General features: G+C 36.0%; 1 protein-coding gene across 10 annotated transcripts in view; it reads right to left on the bottom strand.

The window, feature by feature from the left end:
* The window catches only part of MARCHF8 (membrane associated ring-CH-type finger 8), a 121,495-nt gene that overhangs the window by 75,872 nt on the left and 24,637 nt on the right, over positions 1–20,986 (bottom strand). For 7 of the 10 annotated variants that reach the window (XM_039872405.1, XM_039872406.1, XM_039872402.1 and 4 more), the window contains one exon: positions 1,792–1,971. In XM_039872405.1, the coding sequence (XP_039728339.1) occupies positions 1,792–1,893 (102 nt within the window). In that variant the 5' untranslated portion in view covers positions 1,894–1,971. Of the gene's footprint in view, positions 1–1,791; positions 1,972–12,906; positions 13,063–13,521; positions 13,529–14,712; positions 14,794–18,797; positions 18,808–20,986 lie in introns of those variants that run through there. The other 3 variants (XM_039872407.1, XM_039872409.1, XM_039872404.1) reach the window with 3 other exon arrangements.

Genomic DNA, 20,986 nt, shown 5'->3' with positions numbered 1-20,986 from the left:
TGCCACCTGGTGTCCAAATTTGACACTACAATTAATAGGAAACTCGCAACCTCAATTTGGTATAGACTAAGGAAAGGGTATTTAAAAATTCATTTGGGCTAAGAAGGATTATAAGAAAAGATTATTAATATAAATGAATCTTAAATGAAGGCTAGTAAATGAAAACTGATAGAATATGGGCAAGATATTTTAGGGTATTCTTCCATCCCCTACAAGTTGAGGAAAAACTAAAATACTGAAATACTACATCCAGAAACCATTTATTCCACCACCACCCCAGTCAGTATTTTAACCAAAATTGGCCACACTTGTCCTAAAAGCGTGGCAAAATAGAAAGGGTCCAGATTGACAATACAAAGAACTGAAAAAAGTAAAACACAAAGAATTTTAAGACCGCTTTTTATTTATATGGTACCTTTTCATTTTCCATAGTCCCTGCACTTCAAGAGCTTTTTCTTAATGAAATAATAGAAAGAATGGTATCCCATCAACTATAATGACTAACTTGAAGCAAAACTTACTGATTCTTGACTTAACAGGGATTCTTTAGAGTCTTGGGCAAAGATTAAGGTCAACTATGAGAACAACTGAGGGAATGTAAAGCACATTGTAAGGCAAGGAAAAAAGCAGGAGTCATTCCTGATTCCTCCCTGTCCCTCTCTACATGCAATCATCAAGCCCAGTGGATTAATAAACTAAATATCTCTTTACTACCCCCATTCCAGATGAAGTCACCACCACCTTTTCCTAGGCCAGGGATCAGCAAACTACAATCATTCTGGCCAAATCTAGCCTGTTACCTCTTTTTGTAAATAAATTTTTTGGAACACAATCACGTCCATTCATTTACATACCGTCTTTAGCTGTTTTCATGCTACAGCTATCTAGCCTACAAAGTCTAAAATATTTAATATCTGACTCTTTACAGAAAAAAGTTTGTCAAATCTGGCCCAAATAGGCTATTAAATAATCTTCTAATCAGTCTCCCTACCACTCATTCAATTCATTCTCCAACTACAGCCTGAGTGAAAGTTTTAAAAACACAAATCTGATTATTCATTCTTCTGCAAAGATACACCCAAACTCTTTAAGGTAACTTCAAACTTTTCCAACACCGTATCTTGTCACTATCCAACCCAACCTGTATGTTCCAGCTATTCCATTTTAATCTCTTCACATTCACCTTGCACTACTCTTTGGACTTTCACCATGTACTATTTCCCCCAACTAAGACACTCTACACCTTTCTCCTAGTTAACTCCAGGTGTCTGCTCAGGTTCTCCATGTAAATGTTATTTTCTCTAGGAAGTCATTCCTAACCCCTTGGGCTGGGATTAGGTGGTCCTGAACTTCTTCCATCACATTATTAAATTGTAATGCATAATTCATTGTCAGGCCAAATTGAGAGCCATATGAGGACAGATATAGGCTCTGTGATGTTAACTATGCCCTTACAACGAGCAGAGACTAGTATGTACAAAGCACTGATATATTTTTGTTCAAATAAATTTATTCTTCGCATCATGTTCTGAGAATCCAAAGAACTTTTTCTCAGTGATTTACCAGAAATAATCAGGTAGATTTAACCAATGAATTTAAATAAGTCCTGCATAACCATGGCAGAATAAATCAATAGCAAAATCTGAAAACCTACAAAACTTACAAAAAAAATTCTGAGTACAACACGTGCTTTTCAGTTTATTACCAGAGAAAACTTTGATCTTCAGAACTTACCATTCTAGACCATATTTAATGAAAACAACAAAAATAAGAAACTAAGAAGGATATTACCTGTTCTTCCCTCTCCTTTTCTTTGGTCTTACTTCTGTAGATTCTAGCAGAGGTGGCATCCTGGGATGGAATGACAGAGATCTGATGCAGTGGCATGCTCATCCCAGCCTCCTGTCTGGTCGTCTTCTTTACAGAAGAGAGTCTCCAGTGGTAGAGTCATTTTGGGCCATCGACTTAAAGCTGAGTGAGAGAAGACAAGACATAACTTAGCTAAAACACTCTTCAAATTTCCAACAGTGAAATTAGCATTTTATATTTATATTTAAAGAAGTTACAATGTCTGACATAACTACTTTGTTTTCAAAAATGATAGAAGGTGAATGTCTGTAGGAATCATAACATTTTTCTCATGTAATAAGATGGGAGCACCTGAAAGAGGCTGGTGGATCAGGTATCTGCATAATCAAATATTAATTTTCCATTGGCTACTTAGATTGTAAATACAGCAGTGTCGTCCTTTGTTCTAAGAATATTTTTGAAGTTAAAATTTTTTCACTTGAAAAAGCACTCATCCTTATATAAGTAGCAATCTTTCCTTAAAACTGCAGCCCTTGAATCCATATAATAGTAAGATTAAAGGTTAAGACACCTATGATCCATGGATAACCTTCCAAAAGTCTAGACTCTCTAGATTGGTTTTTGGTGAGCTTTTCCTGTAAAGGGACAGATAATAAATATTTTAGGCATCATGGGCCAGATTTGTTACTACTATTCAATTCTGTCCTTGTAGCATGAAAGCAGCCATAGCAAGTGTGTAAATGAATGAAAATGGTTATGTTTCAATGAAACTTTACTTATAAAAATAGGTGGCAGGCTAGATCTGACCCATGGACATGTAGTTTGCTAAGCCTTACTCTAAAGGATTTTTCAGGGAAAATGAGAGTCACCATGGACATTCCTGGGATCACGAAAAGGCTGCCTATATGTAAAATAATAGTGTCTGAAAAATATTCGAGGATTCTAGGAACTCCTGCTTTTTTCCTGGTTTTCCTCCTACATTCATTCCTCCAAAGTGCCTAGTAATTGAATTGTGTGCTCTCTGTCTCTCCACCCCCACTGAAATCTATCAAATTCTGTATTCAAAACCCATGAAATATAAATTATCCAAATTATCCATAATGTTTAAAGGAATCATGTTCATGTTGTTTGAATTTTGAATTTTAACAATGCATAGAAGTCTTAAACCAAAAAAAGTAAATCTCTAATTTGGAGTTTTCATTCATTAACTATGTATTGAGGGTGGGGTGGGAATGGTAAGCAGGAAGGATAAGCAATAGGGCTTGACAACCTTAAGGTCACAGGTGATGAGTAGCCATTTATTCCACTTCTTCCAAAACTCTGCTGTGGACCATAGGTAGGTGTTTTTAGAGGTTGGTCTCACCTCTGAGAGTGTTACCAACCCAGCTGAAGAACTAAAAGACTTACAAAATAGGTTTCCCTCCAAGACTATGATCAACAAGCGACAGGAAGGAACAGGAAACTAGAAAGTATCAACAAATGAGAAAATGAGCTAAATGAATATTCTAGATGAGGCTCAGAGTAGCTAGCAGCACGGACACACCGGAAGAGCAGGAAGATGAGGCTGTGAACATTTTGCTGCTCAACCAAGCCTCGCTTGGCATTAGGAGACTTCAGACTGCAGTGGCTAAAAACCAAAAAAAAAAAAAAAAATTAAAAGTTGGCAAATTCAAGTCAAGATGTCAGAGTAGGAAAATGCTGTGCTTGCCTCTTCCAACCACCACATCAAAATTACAACTAAATTATAGAACAACCCCTCATGAAAACCACCTGAAGACTAGATAAATGTAAAGAAAAACACTTCAAAACTGGTAGGAGGGATCAAGACACAAAAAGTGCTGGTCCCACACCCATGTGTGGTGATTAAGAATGAAGAGGGATATCTCAGCTGTGGAGGTACACCCTGAGAATTGAGGAGTTCCAGACCCACACCAGGCAGCCCAACCTGAACCATCAGTGCCAGAAAGAGAAGTCCTAACAACAACTAGCTGTGAAACTCAGCTCAGAGTCCATCCACCAGGTGAGGTAGAAGGCTGCTGAGTCCCAGGTGTTCCTCTGAAAGGGCCTGAGCACGAACATCCTCGCTGATAGATGCACTCACTCTGAACTCCAATTTTTAAAAAGTGCCAGGAACATACATGGAGGAACTGAGCTGTCCGGCTTCAGGGCGAGGACTAAAGGAGCAGCTCTCTCTGCCATTTCGTTACTTTCTTGAGCCCTCCACCTACAGAGCTGGCAGGTGGGCACCATTGTTCCTTTGCTGAGCCTTCCTTCAACTCAGCCTTCAGGTGTAGATGGGTGCCAAATCTGAGTCTCCATCAAACTCACCCCACCTTGGTGATTCCCTGAGAACCTGCCCCACACAATTCCTACACAGGCTGGAATCTTTTTCAGAGGATGAATAAGAGACTGTAGTACCCAAGTCTTGTAACAAAAAACACTAGTCGTTTGCTCTACTCTTCCACAACTAGCCTGGGCTTATGCTATAGACTTCCCTAAAATTTCTGAGAGGTCCACAAACCCCAAATAGGCAGTGGCTGGCCTCAAGGTATACTGTACTTCTTGCTGAGCAGCCCAATGGTACTAATGGCAGCCAGCCTCAGATCACAGCATAGCCTCTCCCAGGCACCACCAAGCAGGCAACTACCAACCACAGATCACTTTATATCTCCTACCAGGAGTCCCCAGGCTGGTAACAGGCAGCAACTAACCTGGGCCTGCATTGGAGCCCTTCCCAAGAGGCTCCAGAACCAACACTCTAGAAGACCAGCCTCAGACTGTACCAGAACGCCAACCAATTAGCTTCACAAATAACACATCTAAAGAGTAAACTCAGCAGGTACCAGAGCTCCACTATAGCGAATCACACTCCCTGGGGTCAGACCTCACACAACAGCTGTAGTCATGGCTAGTCCTCAGCCAGGCAGCTGCAACTAAAGGGTCAATTCCATCCACTGACATGTCAACAGCAATCAAGGCTCAACTACAACAGGAAGGTACACACAACCCACACGAGGGACACCCCTGGAGTACCCGGCTTAGGTAACCAGGGAGTCTGCACCACTGGACCCCACAGGACACCTACTACATAAAACCAACCAAACAAGACTGGGAGATGTAGCAGATCTACCTAATATGTAGAAACTAACACAGGGAGGCAACCAAATGGGGAGACAATGAAACATGTCCCAAAAGAAAGAAGAGAACAAAACTCCAAGGAAAAAAATAAACAAAATGGAGACAAGCAATCTAACTTATACAGAGTTCATAAAACTGGTGATAAAAGTAATGAACTTCGAAGAAAATTATATGAACTCAGGGAGAACTTCAACAAGTAAACATAAAAAAAGGATACAGAAACAATAAAAAATCATCTGTCAGAAATGAAAAATACAAAACTAAAATGAAGAATACATTAGATGGAATAGCAGAGTAGATGAAGCAGAGAATCAAATCAGTGATTTGGAAGACAAGGCAGCAGAAAACAACCAATCAGAAAAGCAAATAATAATGATAATAATAACTTAAAACATGAGAGTGGTTTAAGGGACCCTTGGGATAACATCAAGTATAACAACATTCGCATCATAAGAGTACAAGAAGAAAAGAGAGAGCAAGCAATTGAAAGCCTATTTGAAGAAATAATGACAGAAAACTTCCCTAATCTGGTGAAGGAAAAAGACATACAAGTCCAGGAAGTGCAGACAGTCCTAAACAAGATGAACCCAAACAGGCCCACATCAAGACACATCATAAGTAAAATGGCAAAGGCTAAAAACAAAGAGAATCTTAAAAGCATCAAGGGAAAGGCAGTTAATTATGTAAAAGAGAATTCCCATAAAACTGTCAGCTGATTTCTCAAGGGACACTTTACAGACCAGAAGGGATTGGCACCAAATATTCAAAGTGATAAAAAGGAAAGACCTACGACCAAGACTATTCTACACAGCAAGGGTATCATTTAGAATCCAAAGAGGGATAGAGAACTTCACAAAAAAGAAAAACCTAAATGCGTTCATTACCACCAAACCAGTATTACAAGAAATGTTAAAGGGAATTCTTTAAGAAGGGGGGGAAAAAAAGATTATAAAATGTAAATAATAAAATGACAATTACTACATACCTATCAATAATCACTTTAAATTTAAATGAATTGAATGTTATAATTAAAAGACATAGATTGGTTAAAAGGATAAGAAAACAAGACCCATACATATGCTGCCTACCAGAGACCCACTTTATATCGAAAGACACACAAAGATCGAAAGTAAAGGGATGGAAAAAGATATTTAATGCAAATGGAAACAAAAAAAAAAAGCTGGGGTAGCAATACTTATATTAGACAAAATAAACTTTAAAACGAAGGCTATAACAAGAGAAAAAGGACATTTCATAATGATAAAGGGATCAATCCAAAAAGAGGAAATAACCTTTGTAAACATTTACACGCCTAACGTAGATGTACTAAATTTATAAAGCAAATGTTGATAGACATAAAGGGAGAGATCGACAGCAATACAATAATTATAGGGGACTTTAACTCCTCATTTCCATCAATGGACAGATCTTATCAACAAGGAAAACTGCGGTCTTAAATGACACATTAGACCAGATGGATTCAACTGATATCTTTAGAGCATTTTACCTCGAAGCAGTATAATATACATTATTTTCAAGCATGCATGAAACATTTACCAGGATAGACAAAATGTTAGGTCACAAAACGAATCTCAATAAATTTAAGACTGAAATCATACCAATCACTTCTCAAATCACAATGGTATGAAATTAGAAACAATTACAATAAAATTGAAAAACACACAAACACATGGAGGCTAAATAACATGCTACCAACTAATAACTGGGTTAACAATGAAATCAAGAAGAAATCAAAAGATACCTTGAGAAAAATGAAAGTAAAAACAAAATGACCCAAAAATCTATGGGACATAGTCAAAACAGTCCTAAGAGAGAAATTCATAGCAATACAGGCCTACCTCAAGAAACAAACAAAAAAAACCTCTCAAATAAACAATCTCACTTTACAACTAAAGGAACTAGAAAAGGAAGAACAAAGCCCAAAGTGAGTAGAAGGAAATGATAATAAAGATCACAGCCTTAATAAATTAAACAAAATAGAGTCTAAAAAAACAAAATAAAATCAATGAAACCAAGAGCTGGTGGTTCTCTGAAAAGACACACAAACTTAAACCTTTAACCAAACACACACACACACACAAAAAGGAAGACCCAAATAAAATCAGAAATGAAAGAAGTTACAACTGATAGCATATAAATACAAAGGATTATAAAAAAGTACTATAAATAATTATATGCTAACAAATTATCCATTTTGGAAGAAATGGATACACTTCTAAAAATATACAATCTTCCAAGACTGAGTCAAGAATAAACTGAAAACCTGAACAGACTTATAACTACTAACGAAGTTGAACCAGTAATCAAAAAACTCCCAACAAACAAAAGTCCTGAACCAGGTAGGCTCAGGACTTTTTACCAAACATTCAAAGACAAATTAACACCCAATTCTTCTCAAACTAGTCCAAAAATTCAAGGAGAGAGAAGGTTCTCAAGCTAATTTTACGAGGCCAGCATTACCCTGATTCCAAAACCAGACAAAGACATTACAAAAAAAGAAAATTACAGGCCAACATCACCGATAAACATAGGTGCAAATATCTTCAACAAAATATTAGCAAACCGATTCAGCAATACATTAAAAAGATCAGACCAAGAAGTTTAAAAATATTATAACAAGAGGTATAAAAAGCTCAAGACCATGATCTAGTGGGATTTATTCCTGGGATATGAAGTTGGTTCAATATCCACAAATCAATCAATGTGATAGACCATGCAAATAAAATGAAGGGTAAAAATCATACGATCATATCGATAGATATAGAAAGAAGCATCTGACAAAATCCAGCATCCATTTATGATAAAAATTCTCAACAAAGTGGAAACACAGGGAACATACCTCAGGTTGATAAAAGCTATATATGACAAACCCATAGCTAACATCATACTTAACAGTGAAAAGCTAAAAGTGTTTTCCTAAGATCAGGAAAAAGACAAGGATGTCCATTTTCACCACTTCTATTCAACATAGTGTTGGAAATCCTAGCCACAGTAGACAAGAAAAAGAAATAAAATGCCACAGCAATCAGACAAGAAAAAGAAATAAAAAGCATCTAAATTGGAAAAGAAGTAAAACTATAGATGACATGATACTATAGAGAGAACCCTAGAATCCACCTCCCAAAAAAACTATTAGAAATAATACAGTAAAGTAGAATACAATATTAATATTCAGAAATCTGTTGTATTTTTATACACCAATAATGAACTATCAGAAAGAGAAATTAAGAAAACCCCATTACAATTACAAAAAAATACAATACCTAGGAATAAATTTAACCAAGGAGTTAAAAGAACTGTACTTGAAAAGTTATAAGACATTGAAGAAAGAAACTGAAGGAAAAAAAAAATAACAAATAAATGGAAGCATATACGATGCTCATGGATAGGAAGAATTAACATTGTTAAAATGTCCATACTACCCAAAGTAATCTATAGATTCATCAAAATACCAATGGCATTTACCACAGTACTAGAACAAATAATTCTAAAATCTATATGGAACCACAAAAGGCTCAAATGGCCAAAGCAATCTTGAGATGGAGCAATAAAGTTGGAGGTATCATACTACCCAATATGAAACTATACTTTAAGGCTGTAATAATCAAAACAGCGTGATACTGGTATAAAAACAGATACAGATCAATGGAACAGAATAGAAAGCCTGAAATAAATCCACGCCTCTATGATCAATCAAAGGAGGCAAGAATATACAATGGGTTGAAGACAGTCTCTTGAATAAATGTTGGGAAAGTTGGACAGATACATGCAAAAAAAATGAAACTGAGCCACTTTCTAACATCACATACAAGTATAATTCAAAATGGATTACAGACTTAAATGTAAGAACCAAAACCATAAAACTCCTAGAAGATAAGTAAACTCTCTGATGTTGACTTTAATAGTATATTTTTTGCATATGCCTCCTTGAGCAAGAGAAACAAACAAAAAATAAACAAACGGGATATCAAACTAAAAAATTTCTGCACAGCAAAGGAAATCATCAATAAAACAAAAACACAACCTACTGAATGGAGAAGATATTCTCCAGTAATACATCTGATAAGTGGTTAACATCCAAAATATATAAGGAATTCATACAACTTAACACTAAAAGATAAACAATCCAATTGAAAAATGGACAGTGGACCTAAATACACATTTCTCCAAAGAGGACATACAGATGGCCAACAGACATATGAAAAGATGTTCAACATCAATAATTATCAGAAAAATGAAAATTAAAACCACAATGAGATATCACCTCAAACCTGTTGGAGTGGCTATCATCAATAAAACAACAAACAAGAAGTATTAATATGAATGTGGAGAAAAAGGAACCCTTATGCACTGTCAGTGGGATTGCAAATTAGTGCAGCCACTATAGAAAACAGTATGGAAGCTCCTCAAAAAATTAAAAATAGAACTACAATAGGAGCCAGCAATCCCACTTCTGGGTATTTATCTGAAGAAATCCAAAACACTAATTTGAAAATATGTATGCATCCCTATGTTCAATGCATCATTATTTATAATAGCCAAGATATGAAAGCAACCTAACCGTCCTTCAATAGACAACGGGGTAAAGAAGATGTGGTACATATATACAACGGAATAGTACTTAGCCTGAAAAAAGAATGAAATCTTAGCATTAATGACAATATTGATGGACCTAGTAAGTATTATGTTAAGAGAAGCAAGACAGAATGAATGACATATACATATGATTTCGCAAATATGAGGAATCTAAAAAGCAAAATAAATGAAAAAAACAAAAGAGGAGAAAGTCACAGATACAGAGAATAAACTAATGATCACCAGGTGAGAGGGGAGTTGGGGGGCTTTTGAAAGTAAGTTATGTAAATGGCTAACCACTACACTGTACATCTGAAACCAATGTAATATTGAATGTCAACTATAATCAAACATATTTTTTAAATAAAAGAATATTCTGTTTGTATGTCTTCTTGGGAGAAGTGTCTGTTCGGGTCCTCTGCCCGTTTTTTTGATTGATTGTTTTTTTGTTGTTGAGTTGTATGAGTTCTTTATATACTTTGGATATTAGCCCCTTATATGAAAATATGCTCAACTTCACCAGCTATTAGTGAAATGCAAATCAAAACCATAATGAGATACTACCTCGCACCTATAAGAATTGCTATTATCAACAAGACTGTAATAATAAGTGTTGGAGGGGTTGTAGGGAAAAAGAACCCTCATACACTGCTGGTGGGAATATCAATTGATACAGCCACTATGAAAAACAGTATGGAGGTTTACTTAAAAAATTAAGACTAGAATGACCATATGACCCAGAAATCCCTCTTCTGGGTATCTATCCAAAATCTTTGAAAACATTTACCCATAAAAACGTATACACCCCAATGTTCACTGCAGCACTGTTCACGGTGGCCAAGATGTGGAAACAACTGGAGTGCCCTTCGATAGATGATTGGATAAAGTCGTAGTACATAGATACAATAGAATGTTATTCAGCCATAAGAAAAGATGAAATATTGCCATTTGCGACAAGATGGATGGATTTTGAGATTATTATGCTAAGTGATATGTTGGACAGAAAAAGTTGAGAACCATATGGTTTCACTTGTATGGGGGATATAAAACTGAAAGCAATAACAAGACAAACAAACAAAAACTCAGACACAGACGACAGTTGAGTGGTTACCAGGAGAAAGGAGGAAGAAGGTAGATAAGGATAAAGGGATTCAAAAACATGATGACAGAAGGAAATTTAACTTTGAGTGGTGAACACAGTGTAATATACATACGTACTATTGACTTGTACACTTGAAAATTATAATTTTATTAACTAGTGTCACCCCAATACATTTTTTATTAAAAAAAAAGAATATTCTGTTTTTCAAAGTCTAGTTTTATAGAGTAAGTGGCCACAGATAACCAACAAAACAGAAAATAGAGGTGATGTTAGTGTCTAGATAGTATAAGAAATAAAATGTTTGTGTTTGGATATTACACATCACCTACTTTATTTCAAACCTTTGATGAAGAATGACACAAGATGGAGCACTGTGCCCAACAAATGGTCTGAATATTTAGGATCACATTACACAAGACAAGTGGCATATATTTACTGCTGAGTGTCTTATACTCTCTGGGATCACAACAGTCAGTGTGAAGAAGTTTTTCATCACTGATGCATTAAACTCCCGTTCACAGATGACAAAATCCATGTGCCCTCTTGTAATACTTAGTCAAACTAACCATGCCCAGAGCCTCGCCACATATCATGGCAATAGCTGCCTTTGGTGCTTCCTGCATAATCATCATTACTACATGTCTATGACAAGCCCGGGGAGGACTATTTATGCCAGAAAAACACAAATGTGCAAGTGTTTTGAATTTTCTGCAGTTCTGAAAGACCTCCCACCTTACAGCCATTTAAGCTACTTTTTTGATAGGCACCCTGATCTCCAAGTAATAGACCTGAAAGTTTGCCTCAAGCAATCCGTCTCCTAAGCCATACACATTTAGAATAAAAATGATAATTTTAAAAACCAAACTAAAAATACCTTTTATGTGGAGGTTCATATGAAAAGCATAAAGCAAGTGTTACTCATACAATTTTCTTTGCATACTTTCCAAATATCTGTCTTTTATCAATTCAATTCATCTTAATTAAGAGGAATAGTTAAACCTCTGCACTATGCCTGACAATCCAGGCATGAGAACTTCAATTCCACTAATGCTAACCTGCAAATCACAATACACATCTAATACAAAGATCTATATCAAGAAGAACTGAACTGACAAAGTTGGTTGTTAACATTATGGAAATGGATATTCCATTTTCATGGATCAGAAGACTTACAATTAAGATGGTGATTCTCCCCAAACTGATCTACAGATAAAACAATCCCTATAAAAAAAATCCAGCTGGCTTCTTTGTAGAAATCGGAGAAGCTAATCCTAAAATTCATATGGAAATTCAAGGGACCCAAAATAGCCAAAACAATCTTAAAAAAGAACAAAGTTGGAGAACTCACACTTTCCAATTTCAAAACTTACTACAAAGTAATAATTATCAAGACAGTGCAGTACTGGAATAAGGATAGATACATAGATCAATGGAACAGAATTTAGGATCAAGAAATAAACTATCTGTGGTTAACTGATTTTCAACAAGGTGCCAAGACCATTCAATGGGGGAAAGAATGGTCTTTTCAAGTATGACTATAATTAAAAATGGTACATGATGGCAAGACTGTGGAGAAACTGAAATCCTCATAAACCACTGGTGGTGAGAATGTATGCAGATGCTATGGAGAAGTCTACCTTTTCCTCAAAATATTAAATATAGAGTTACCATATGACCCAGTAATTACACTTCTAGGTATACACACTCACCTGAAGAAATGAAAGTATATGCCCACATGCACACATTTGTTTTTGGCTATATTAATAGCCAAAAACAAAAATAACTCAAATGTCTATAAAGTGATGAATGAATAAATAATATATATTAATTATACAATGGAATATTATTCAGCAATAAAAAGGACTGATATATGAATACAAGCTACAACATGGATAAACCTTGAAAACATTATATTAAGTGAAAGGACCAAATACTGTGTGATAACACTTGTATGAAATGTCCAGAGTAGGCAAATCTAAATCTAGAGACAAAAAGTAGGTTAGTGGTAGCCAAGGGTTAGGTAGGGATGGCTAAAAGGATTTCTTTTTACAGTAATGAAAATGTTCTAAATTTTATTATGGTGATGGTTGCATAAGTTTTATGTATACTAAAAGCCATATAACTGTGCACTTTCAATGCGTGGATTGTAATGGATGTGGATTATATCTCAATAAAGCTGTTTATAAAAAGAATATGGAAATAATATGGATTAAGATAGATAAAATTTTGTTTTTCCTTTGTGCTATCCCTAGGTAATTTACCTGAATGAAATGGAGATGTCCATTGTTATCGTATCACTCTTCCAGTTTTGAGAAAGCTAAGAGCGCAAAATCAGCAACCAGAAACCTAAGTATTGACTCTGTTAAATACGGTGATGTTTGGCAAACTGATAAGTTTCAATGACTGTGTTTCTTCATCTGTAAAACAGAAATAATCTCTATTCAGTTCAAATGGAAGAGTTTTAACATTAGCATACTTTCCTATTTGTCTTTTCAGGCATCTTCAGTGATTCCCCTCATAGCCATATAGTCAGTTTGTCTGTCTTGTCTCTCCAGTATTTTCTGTCTTCCTACATCTTGGTCTGACACCATATTTGTACAACTGGGACCTCAAATCTTTTCTGACATTTATTTAAGACCTCTAGCAACATGGCTATGAGGGGAGGCAAGGCTGACAATACTATCCTTATAAGGGAAGAAGTAGGAAGGCTTGATCCCTAAGATGACCAGCATGGCTTAACAATCAAGCTGTTCTATGCTTCCCAGATGGGCAAGATAAATGAAGAATTCTGCCCATTCCAACAATACTGGGGACAACAAAGAAGCAGTCAGGAGAAGACAAAGATGCCAGTCGCAGCCTTCCTAAGGGACAGTCACCTCAGGTCTGCATGCCTCCCTTGCTCATAGGGTGCCAGGCTCCAGCAGTGCCCTGCTCCTCCCCATTGTTGAGTTGTAAAATCTTAACATCCTAACTGGCACTCATAATAAATAACTTTAAGTCAAGCCTGTCTCTATCAGAAGCATGTCTCATATAGAAAATGAGAAGCCTGTGCACAGTAGCTAGCAGACAAGAAAAGAAAAAAAGCAGGAGTGAGGAGACTCCTGCTCACTGAATGAGTAATATACAGCACTGAATGATGAAGGCCATACTTAAAGCAGTGAATATTAAAGAACAAGACAGATCCTTTGAAAAGGAAGACTGACATTTTCTAGTCAGGGGTCTAAACAGTGCCCTGGTTTCTGGCTGTGCATTCAGAAGATTGGGATACAGAGAGGAGCAGGGGATAAAATAGGGCTTGCCATGGGCACACTGAGCTTGACATGCCTGTAGGAAACCCCAAATATGTAAAGAGTGTGCACTGAGATTCACCAGAATGCCATGACACCTGAACACCCAAGAATAGATTCAGTTTTCCAAGGAACACTTGAAGAATCAGTCACTTATGTCATTAGATGCTATAAACAAACAATAAAACCCACTGTTAATACAGAATTTTAAAACTTTTTAGAAAACAGCGATAGAGAATCCCTAACTTAAAAAAACAAAACAAAACTAAACAAAACCCTCTCAATCAAAATTTAATTACACTCATGGCATAACTTAGAGGCATTTAAATTAAACTAAAAGGGAAAATAAGCATGTCATTTTCTTCTACTGTGATAAAACTAAAAATAAAAAGAATTTATAGTACAATGGAAGAGCTAAACTCCAAAGGAATTTTCAAAGAACTATTGGAATCAGTTAAAAACATAAACATTTGTATAAAATCAGTAATGTATTCTAGTGTAAGAAAAAAGTATATAAACTGTGAAACAGAATAAAGGATACCTCATTTAAAACAAAGATGGGAGACCATAAAGGGGAGGCCTCATGCACTACCACTCCACGTCAGTTACAGACCCCAACAGGAACCATTACTTACAGACCTCAACTGGGACCAAGTCCAGCCAATGGAAAACGCTGCACCCTCACTTTCCTCCAATGGGCTTTCGTTCAAAACAACTCCTCCCAATTTCCTCCTTTTTCTCTATAAAGTAACAACCCACCCCTTTTCTTGCTGGACTTGCCTGAGGTTTTCCTATAGCTTGCTTGTCCAGAATTGCAATTCTTTGCTATTCCCGAATAAATCCATTTTGTCACTAATATTCCTGTATATCAACAAAACAAAAAGCATAAGATTTAAATGATATAAAAGCTATTTAAGAACTTTCAATGAAAAACATTCAGCGATTTTAGAGTATATTTGAATACTATAAGATGTGTTCTCCCCAAATTAAAGCATATATTCAATGTACTTCCAATCAAAGTCTAATCAAGATTTTTTTACTTGACAAATTGATTCTAAAAGTATGCATAAGAATGAAATGATGAAATAAAAATGTTGGAGAAGAAGCAACAGAGAGATGAGTCCTATGAAATATTAAAACATTACAAAGCAATAATTATTATTAAACAGCGAGGTATAGCTATAAGGCAGAAAAGACGGTCCAGAAACTGAATTATACAAAAGAGGACAATAGCCAATAGAAGAAGCAACACAAAATTATAGGAAAGAGACAAGTTACTAAATAAATGATGTTGGGATAACTGGTTAACGATTTGGAAGGGGAAAAACTATCAATTAAGACTCATACTTCATTAATCAGAATAAATTCTGATGGATATAAAAGTTAAATGTAAAAAAAAAATAACATAATAAGATGTAATTGCAAGTGAATACATTAAGAAACTAAAGAGAAACTGACTTTTTTTAAAGCCTAGAATTAACAGGGGGAAAAAAATCACAAAAGGAAAAGGGTTGTAGATATGATTCTATAATTAAAAGCAACAATAAATGAACAGGCAAAGAAAATAGACTAGAAAATATTTGCAGTATATAGGACAGAAAGTTAATATCTTTTTTATATAAGAAGTTAAGATAAATAGCTATTAAAAAAAAAAAACATTAAAATCCCAATAAGTAAATGGCCAGGGCTTAGAAAAAGCCACTTCACAAATGAGGACATAGTATGGATCTTCACTTAACATTTTCATAATCAAGGAAAGGCAATCATTCAAAAAACATTTTTTTTTCCTTTACAAAATTCTACAAAAATATAGTGAAACCTGCGATTGACAAATATGTACCAGGGCTATGTTCTCATAATCTTCTTATTGTAGTATCATACACTCAGAATGCCCATGAGGGAAACTTGAGTAATAGGACTCAGAAACTGTAGAAGAGCATACTTTTGGGAAGCTTGGCCTGAAAAAATATGTAAAAATCTAAAAGTCCCATGATTTTCAATATAACATCATTTACCAAAAAAACAAAACAAAACAAACAAAAAAAAAACCAAAAAAAAAAAAAAAAAACAGAAAGAGAATAGCTAAGTAAACTGTGGTGCTAGGACAAAGGAGTATTATGTGGACACTAGAAGCAAGAGAAACATGGGTGTGATAAAAAGCAAGTGGTAAAATTATACACATATTATAACTACAAGTACAGAAGCAAAAATCCTAGAAGGGAATTCATAAAAATGCCATTTAATAATGTGGCAATATAAATGATTTTCATTTCTCTATTTTCTAAACATTCAGTAATATTACTTTATAGTTTAAATGTGTATTTTTAAAGAGCTAAAATTAAAATCTCAAGTTATTCCACATAGGTTGGTAATAGAATTTTGTTATCAATGAATAAACCATAAAAGGACTCATTTTCTGTGAGAAGTACATTTCTTAAGGCCTCACAGAATTCAAGCCTAATATCCCTACAGAAATAAAGTAGGGGGATGCATTTGCAGGATACAGATGTTTACAGCCACAGTAGTGTTTGTTTTATGCTTCTTTTTTTTTCAGCATCTCCTCTAATACTTTTGCACAGTGCTCCCTCTCAAAAAATAGCAGTTGTGCATAATGGGAATAGTTTGGCTTTCTTCATGATGTTTTATTTTTTTTTTAAGTTTATTGGGGTGACGTCAGTTAATACAATTATATAATTTTCTAGTGTACACTATAATTTGACATCTATATATTCTATTGTGGGATTACCACCCAGAGTCCAGTTTCCTTCAGCTACCAAATATTTGATCCTCTTTACCCACTTCACCCTCCCTCAACCTCCCTATATTTGACCCCCTTTCCCCTGTATACCTTTTCCCTCCTCTCCCAACACCTACCACCTGGTAACAACTAGTCCATTGCCCATATCCCTGAGTCTCTGTTTGTCCTGTTCTTTTGTTGTTTTTAGGTTATATTCCACATGTAATTTTCAACTTTTTCAGTCTGGCTTATTTCACTTAACATAACTATCTCGAGGTCCATCCAGGTTGTCGCAAATGTCAGTATTTCATCTCTTCTTACAGCTAATACTCCATTGTACATATGTACCACAGCTTCTTTAGCCAATCATCTATCACAGGACACTTTGGTTGTTTCCATGTCCTGGCCACTGTGAATGCTGCTGCTATGAACATCAGTGTGCAAATATCTTTTTGGATATGGGTTTTAAAGTCTTTGGGGTAAATACCCATTAGAGGGACTGCTGGATCATATGGTAGATTATATAATAGACCATCTGCCCAGAACTTAGAAGGCTATCTGTTCCTTACACTGCTGTTTGCTCCATGTTTCCATCTCAAGTTTGATATGGTCGCAAAAGGGGATGAGCAAAGCTTTTATCTTCTACATCATTTTGCCCAGTTCTCAAGTATTTTTTAATTCATTGTGCTAGGTGCTTTATTGGGCCTTTTGTTGTGGGGATTTCCATCTTTCAGTTCTTGGAAATTTCTTGTATTATTTCTCAGATTATGTCCTTCCCTCTGTGTTCTCTGCTCCTTCTTTCTGGAACTCCTTTTGGGTCAGATGTTAGAATTCCTGAACCAATCTGCAGATATTCTTGTATCCACAAATCCTTCCATCTTCTCTATTTTCTGTTGTGTATTTTTGTACGACTTTCTCTGCAAGTTCTGTGACTAAATTTTCTAACCCTCTGTTGAATTTTTAATTTTGCTTATAATTTTTAATTTTTAAGACCAATTTTAGTTTTTTCTTTTATATTATCATATTTTGTCTTTATAGATGCCACATCGTCTGTAACTCTAAGTTATTTATTGACTTATTTAAAAGAATTAAAAGCACTTTAGAAATTAACTTTATTTTCTCCAGTTTTCTTTTTTGTATGTTACCATTTTGGTTTCTTTCATTTGGAACTCTTCTAAGTTCAATCAGTAAATAAGAAAGGCCAAGAATAGTTTCTGTGAAATGGGGAGAAAACTGAGTTATGGAAGATGAGAAAGTGGAGACAACTGAAGACAACTCAGAAAGTTTGGTCATAGACAGAAAGGGACTAGGAAGATTGAAAGCATTTTTCTTTTTTTAAAGATGGGAAACACAAAGTACCTTAAAATTCTGTATTAATGTGGAATTTTGTAATTTTTAATAGCATCTAGTAATGTAAACTGCTTTAAATTTATGTATTTGTGAAATAAACTACTAAGCATTTACCTTAGAAAACTGATTCCATTACTTTGTTGATGCAAAGGAGCCTTTAGGAAGGAGAGGTTGAAAATGTGGGCTAGGAAGATGGCCGATAGAGGGTGAGGAGAAGGGCAAAGAGCCCAGGTACATTCACAGAGCTTGGGTTGTCTCCTTCTTTGAATTGCATGATATAATTTACATAATTCATGAAAGGGTTGGGGACAGTGGGTAAGTTTATGTGACTGGTGGCAGGAAATTGAATAACTTTTACAATAAATATTGTTTAAACGGTGAAAGTGTCTGACCTCATGGTCAGATCCTGGACATGTGGGCTTCCTTCACACAAGAAAATCTGTTGTTAAGCAGAAATAATCCATCTTTCTGGTGGAAGAAGGCTTTCAGTATTTTGGAGCAATAGGTTTCTTTTATAACCATGATTAAAAGATAAAAAGCATTTACTAATATTTACTAATAGCCTGTGTTTGTTATTCTTTTCTGTGTTCTATGAAAGATAGTGGTTCCTGCCATAGATATGTTTCTACCATTGTTACAAAGACAAGGATCAAAGAGCATACAGAGTCGCCTGGGGGTCTACATGAACACAAGCATTAAAAATAGGGAGAGAAATAAGAAATTATCCTGCAGCGGTTAGAGGTAGGAGGGAATGAAGACACGAGGCTGGCCAGGCCACAGCAGCTGAGTGAGACAGAGGCTGTGGCAGTGGCAGCTAGCAGCTTCAGATGCCACTAAAAGGGGCTGTGTCCACAACCGGATTTTCATGGTGATAGACCTGACCATTCAGAGCATCAGCACTAGGTCAGTTGGTCAGGAGTCACCAGGGACTTAGAGGGGACACTGAGTTGGAGTGAGGACCAGAGGTGAGGCTTTCCACTGAGCAGAAGTGCTAGCTATATCTACTGCTCCTCTGTTGAGCCCTTCCCTCTCCCAGTGGGTGGAGGCAGCACCCCTATAGCTGAGATGTCATCAAACTGAAAAACAGAGGTCGCTCCACCCAGAGGATCCCCTGAAACTCCGCCTCCCCCAACTCACAACTCCACCCAAGCCACATTCAGTGTGTCCTCAGTGAGTCCTGTGCCACTTCCTAAGCAGCACCAAGACTCACACTGGTGGCAGCTGACCTCGGTTTCTGGCATGGCTTCTTGAGGTAACTTTAAGCACAGCATCTGTGGATTGCTTGCTGAATCATAACAGGTGGCTCTGGAGGGGCACAGGATGGAGCTAAACTTGGCCTGCAACTGAACTCTTCTCAGGATTGTGCCACTGGACACCTACTACACAAATTCACGCTAATAAGACCGTGAGACTTAGGACCTTTGATTAGTACATAGAAACAGACACAGAAAGACAGCCAAAATGGGAAGAGAAAGAAATAGAAACCATATGAGAGAAAAGACCAGTGATCCAGGAATAATGGAGTCAAGCAATCTAACAGATGCAGAGTTCAAAACCCTGGTTATAAAGATGCTTGATGAAATTAAGGAAAGTATAGATAAATGCAGTGAGAACTGCAACAAAGAGATCAAAACATAAAAATGGAAATGGAAATTATAAAAGGGAACCAGTCAGAAATGAATAATATACTATCTGAGATGAAGAGTATAGTAGAGGGAATCAACAGTGGAGGAAGAAGAGAACTGAAACACTGAGATAGAAGATAGGGAGCCAAGGACACTCAACCAGAAAGGCAAGAAAAATGTAACCAAGACTATAATAATAATTTAAGGAGCCTATGGGACAAAATTAAGGGTAACAATATCCATGTCATAGGGGTCTCTGAAGAGGGAGAATAAGAAATTGAATATATATTTGAAGAAATAATGATGGAAAACTTCCTTAACCTGGTGAAAGAAAAGAACATACCACCCCAGGAAGCTCAGAGAGCCCTAAAAAATGAATCCAAAGAGGCCCACACCAAGACACGTCATAATTCAAATGCCAAAAGTTAAATACAAAGAGAGAATCTTAAAATTAGCAAGAGAAAGGCAGTTATTTACCTACAAGGGAGCACCCACGAGACTGGAAGCTGATTCCTCAAAAGAAACTTTCCAAGATAGAAAGGCTTGGCACAAAATATTCAATGTGTTGAAAATCCAAGATCTACAACCAAGAATACTTTACCTAGCAAAGCTATCATTTAGAGTCAAAGGACAGATAAAGAGCTTCCCAGACAAAAATAAGCTAAAGGAATTTATCAACACCAAGCCAGTGTTACATGAATTGTTGGAGGGACTTCTTTAAGAAGGAAAAAAATGTATCAAAATCATGAATAAAGAATAACTACATTCCTATCAACAAGTACCTCAAATGGAAAAGAATTAAGTGCTACAACCAAAAGATAGAGTGGCTGAACCGATAAGAAAACAAGACCCCTCCATATGCTGCCTATAAGAGACTCATTTCATATTAAAAGCACACACAGACTAAAAGGAAGAGGATGCAAAAAGGTACTGCCTTGACAGACCTAGAGGGTATTGCATTGAAGTAAGTCAGATAAAGACAAATATCATATATTTTATGTACATGTAGAATCTAAAGAACAAAATAAACAACGACAACAACAAAAATGGAAACAAACTCATAAATACAGAGAATATTTTGAGGGCCACTAGATGGAAGAGGGCCTTGGGAGGGACAGTGAAAAGGGTAAAAGTACAAATGGATAAATATAAAATAGTCACGGAGATATAAAGTGTAACATAAAGGAAATAGTCAACAATGCTGTGAGAATATGTAAGCGGGGAGAGGGTACCTGATTCAGTGGAGCGATCACTTTGTGAGTTATAGAGATTTCTCATCACTATGCTATACAACTGAAATGAATATATTATCGTAAGCCAACTATAATTGCAAAAAAAAAAA

The sequence above is a fragment of the Pteropus medius genome, unplaced genomic scaffold (assembly GCF_902729225.1).
Source record: "Pteropus medius unplaced genomic scaffold, Ma_sr-lr_union100, whole genome shotgun sequence".
In the NCBI taxonomy this organism is placed as follows: Eukaryota; Metazoa; Chordata; class Mammalia; order Chiroptera; family Pteropodidae; genus Pteropus; species Pteropus medius.
The sequence above is the reverse complement of the archived record's forward strand: the minus strand, read 5'-3'. Positions and strand labels throughout refer to the sequence as shown.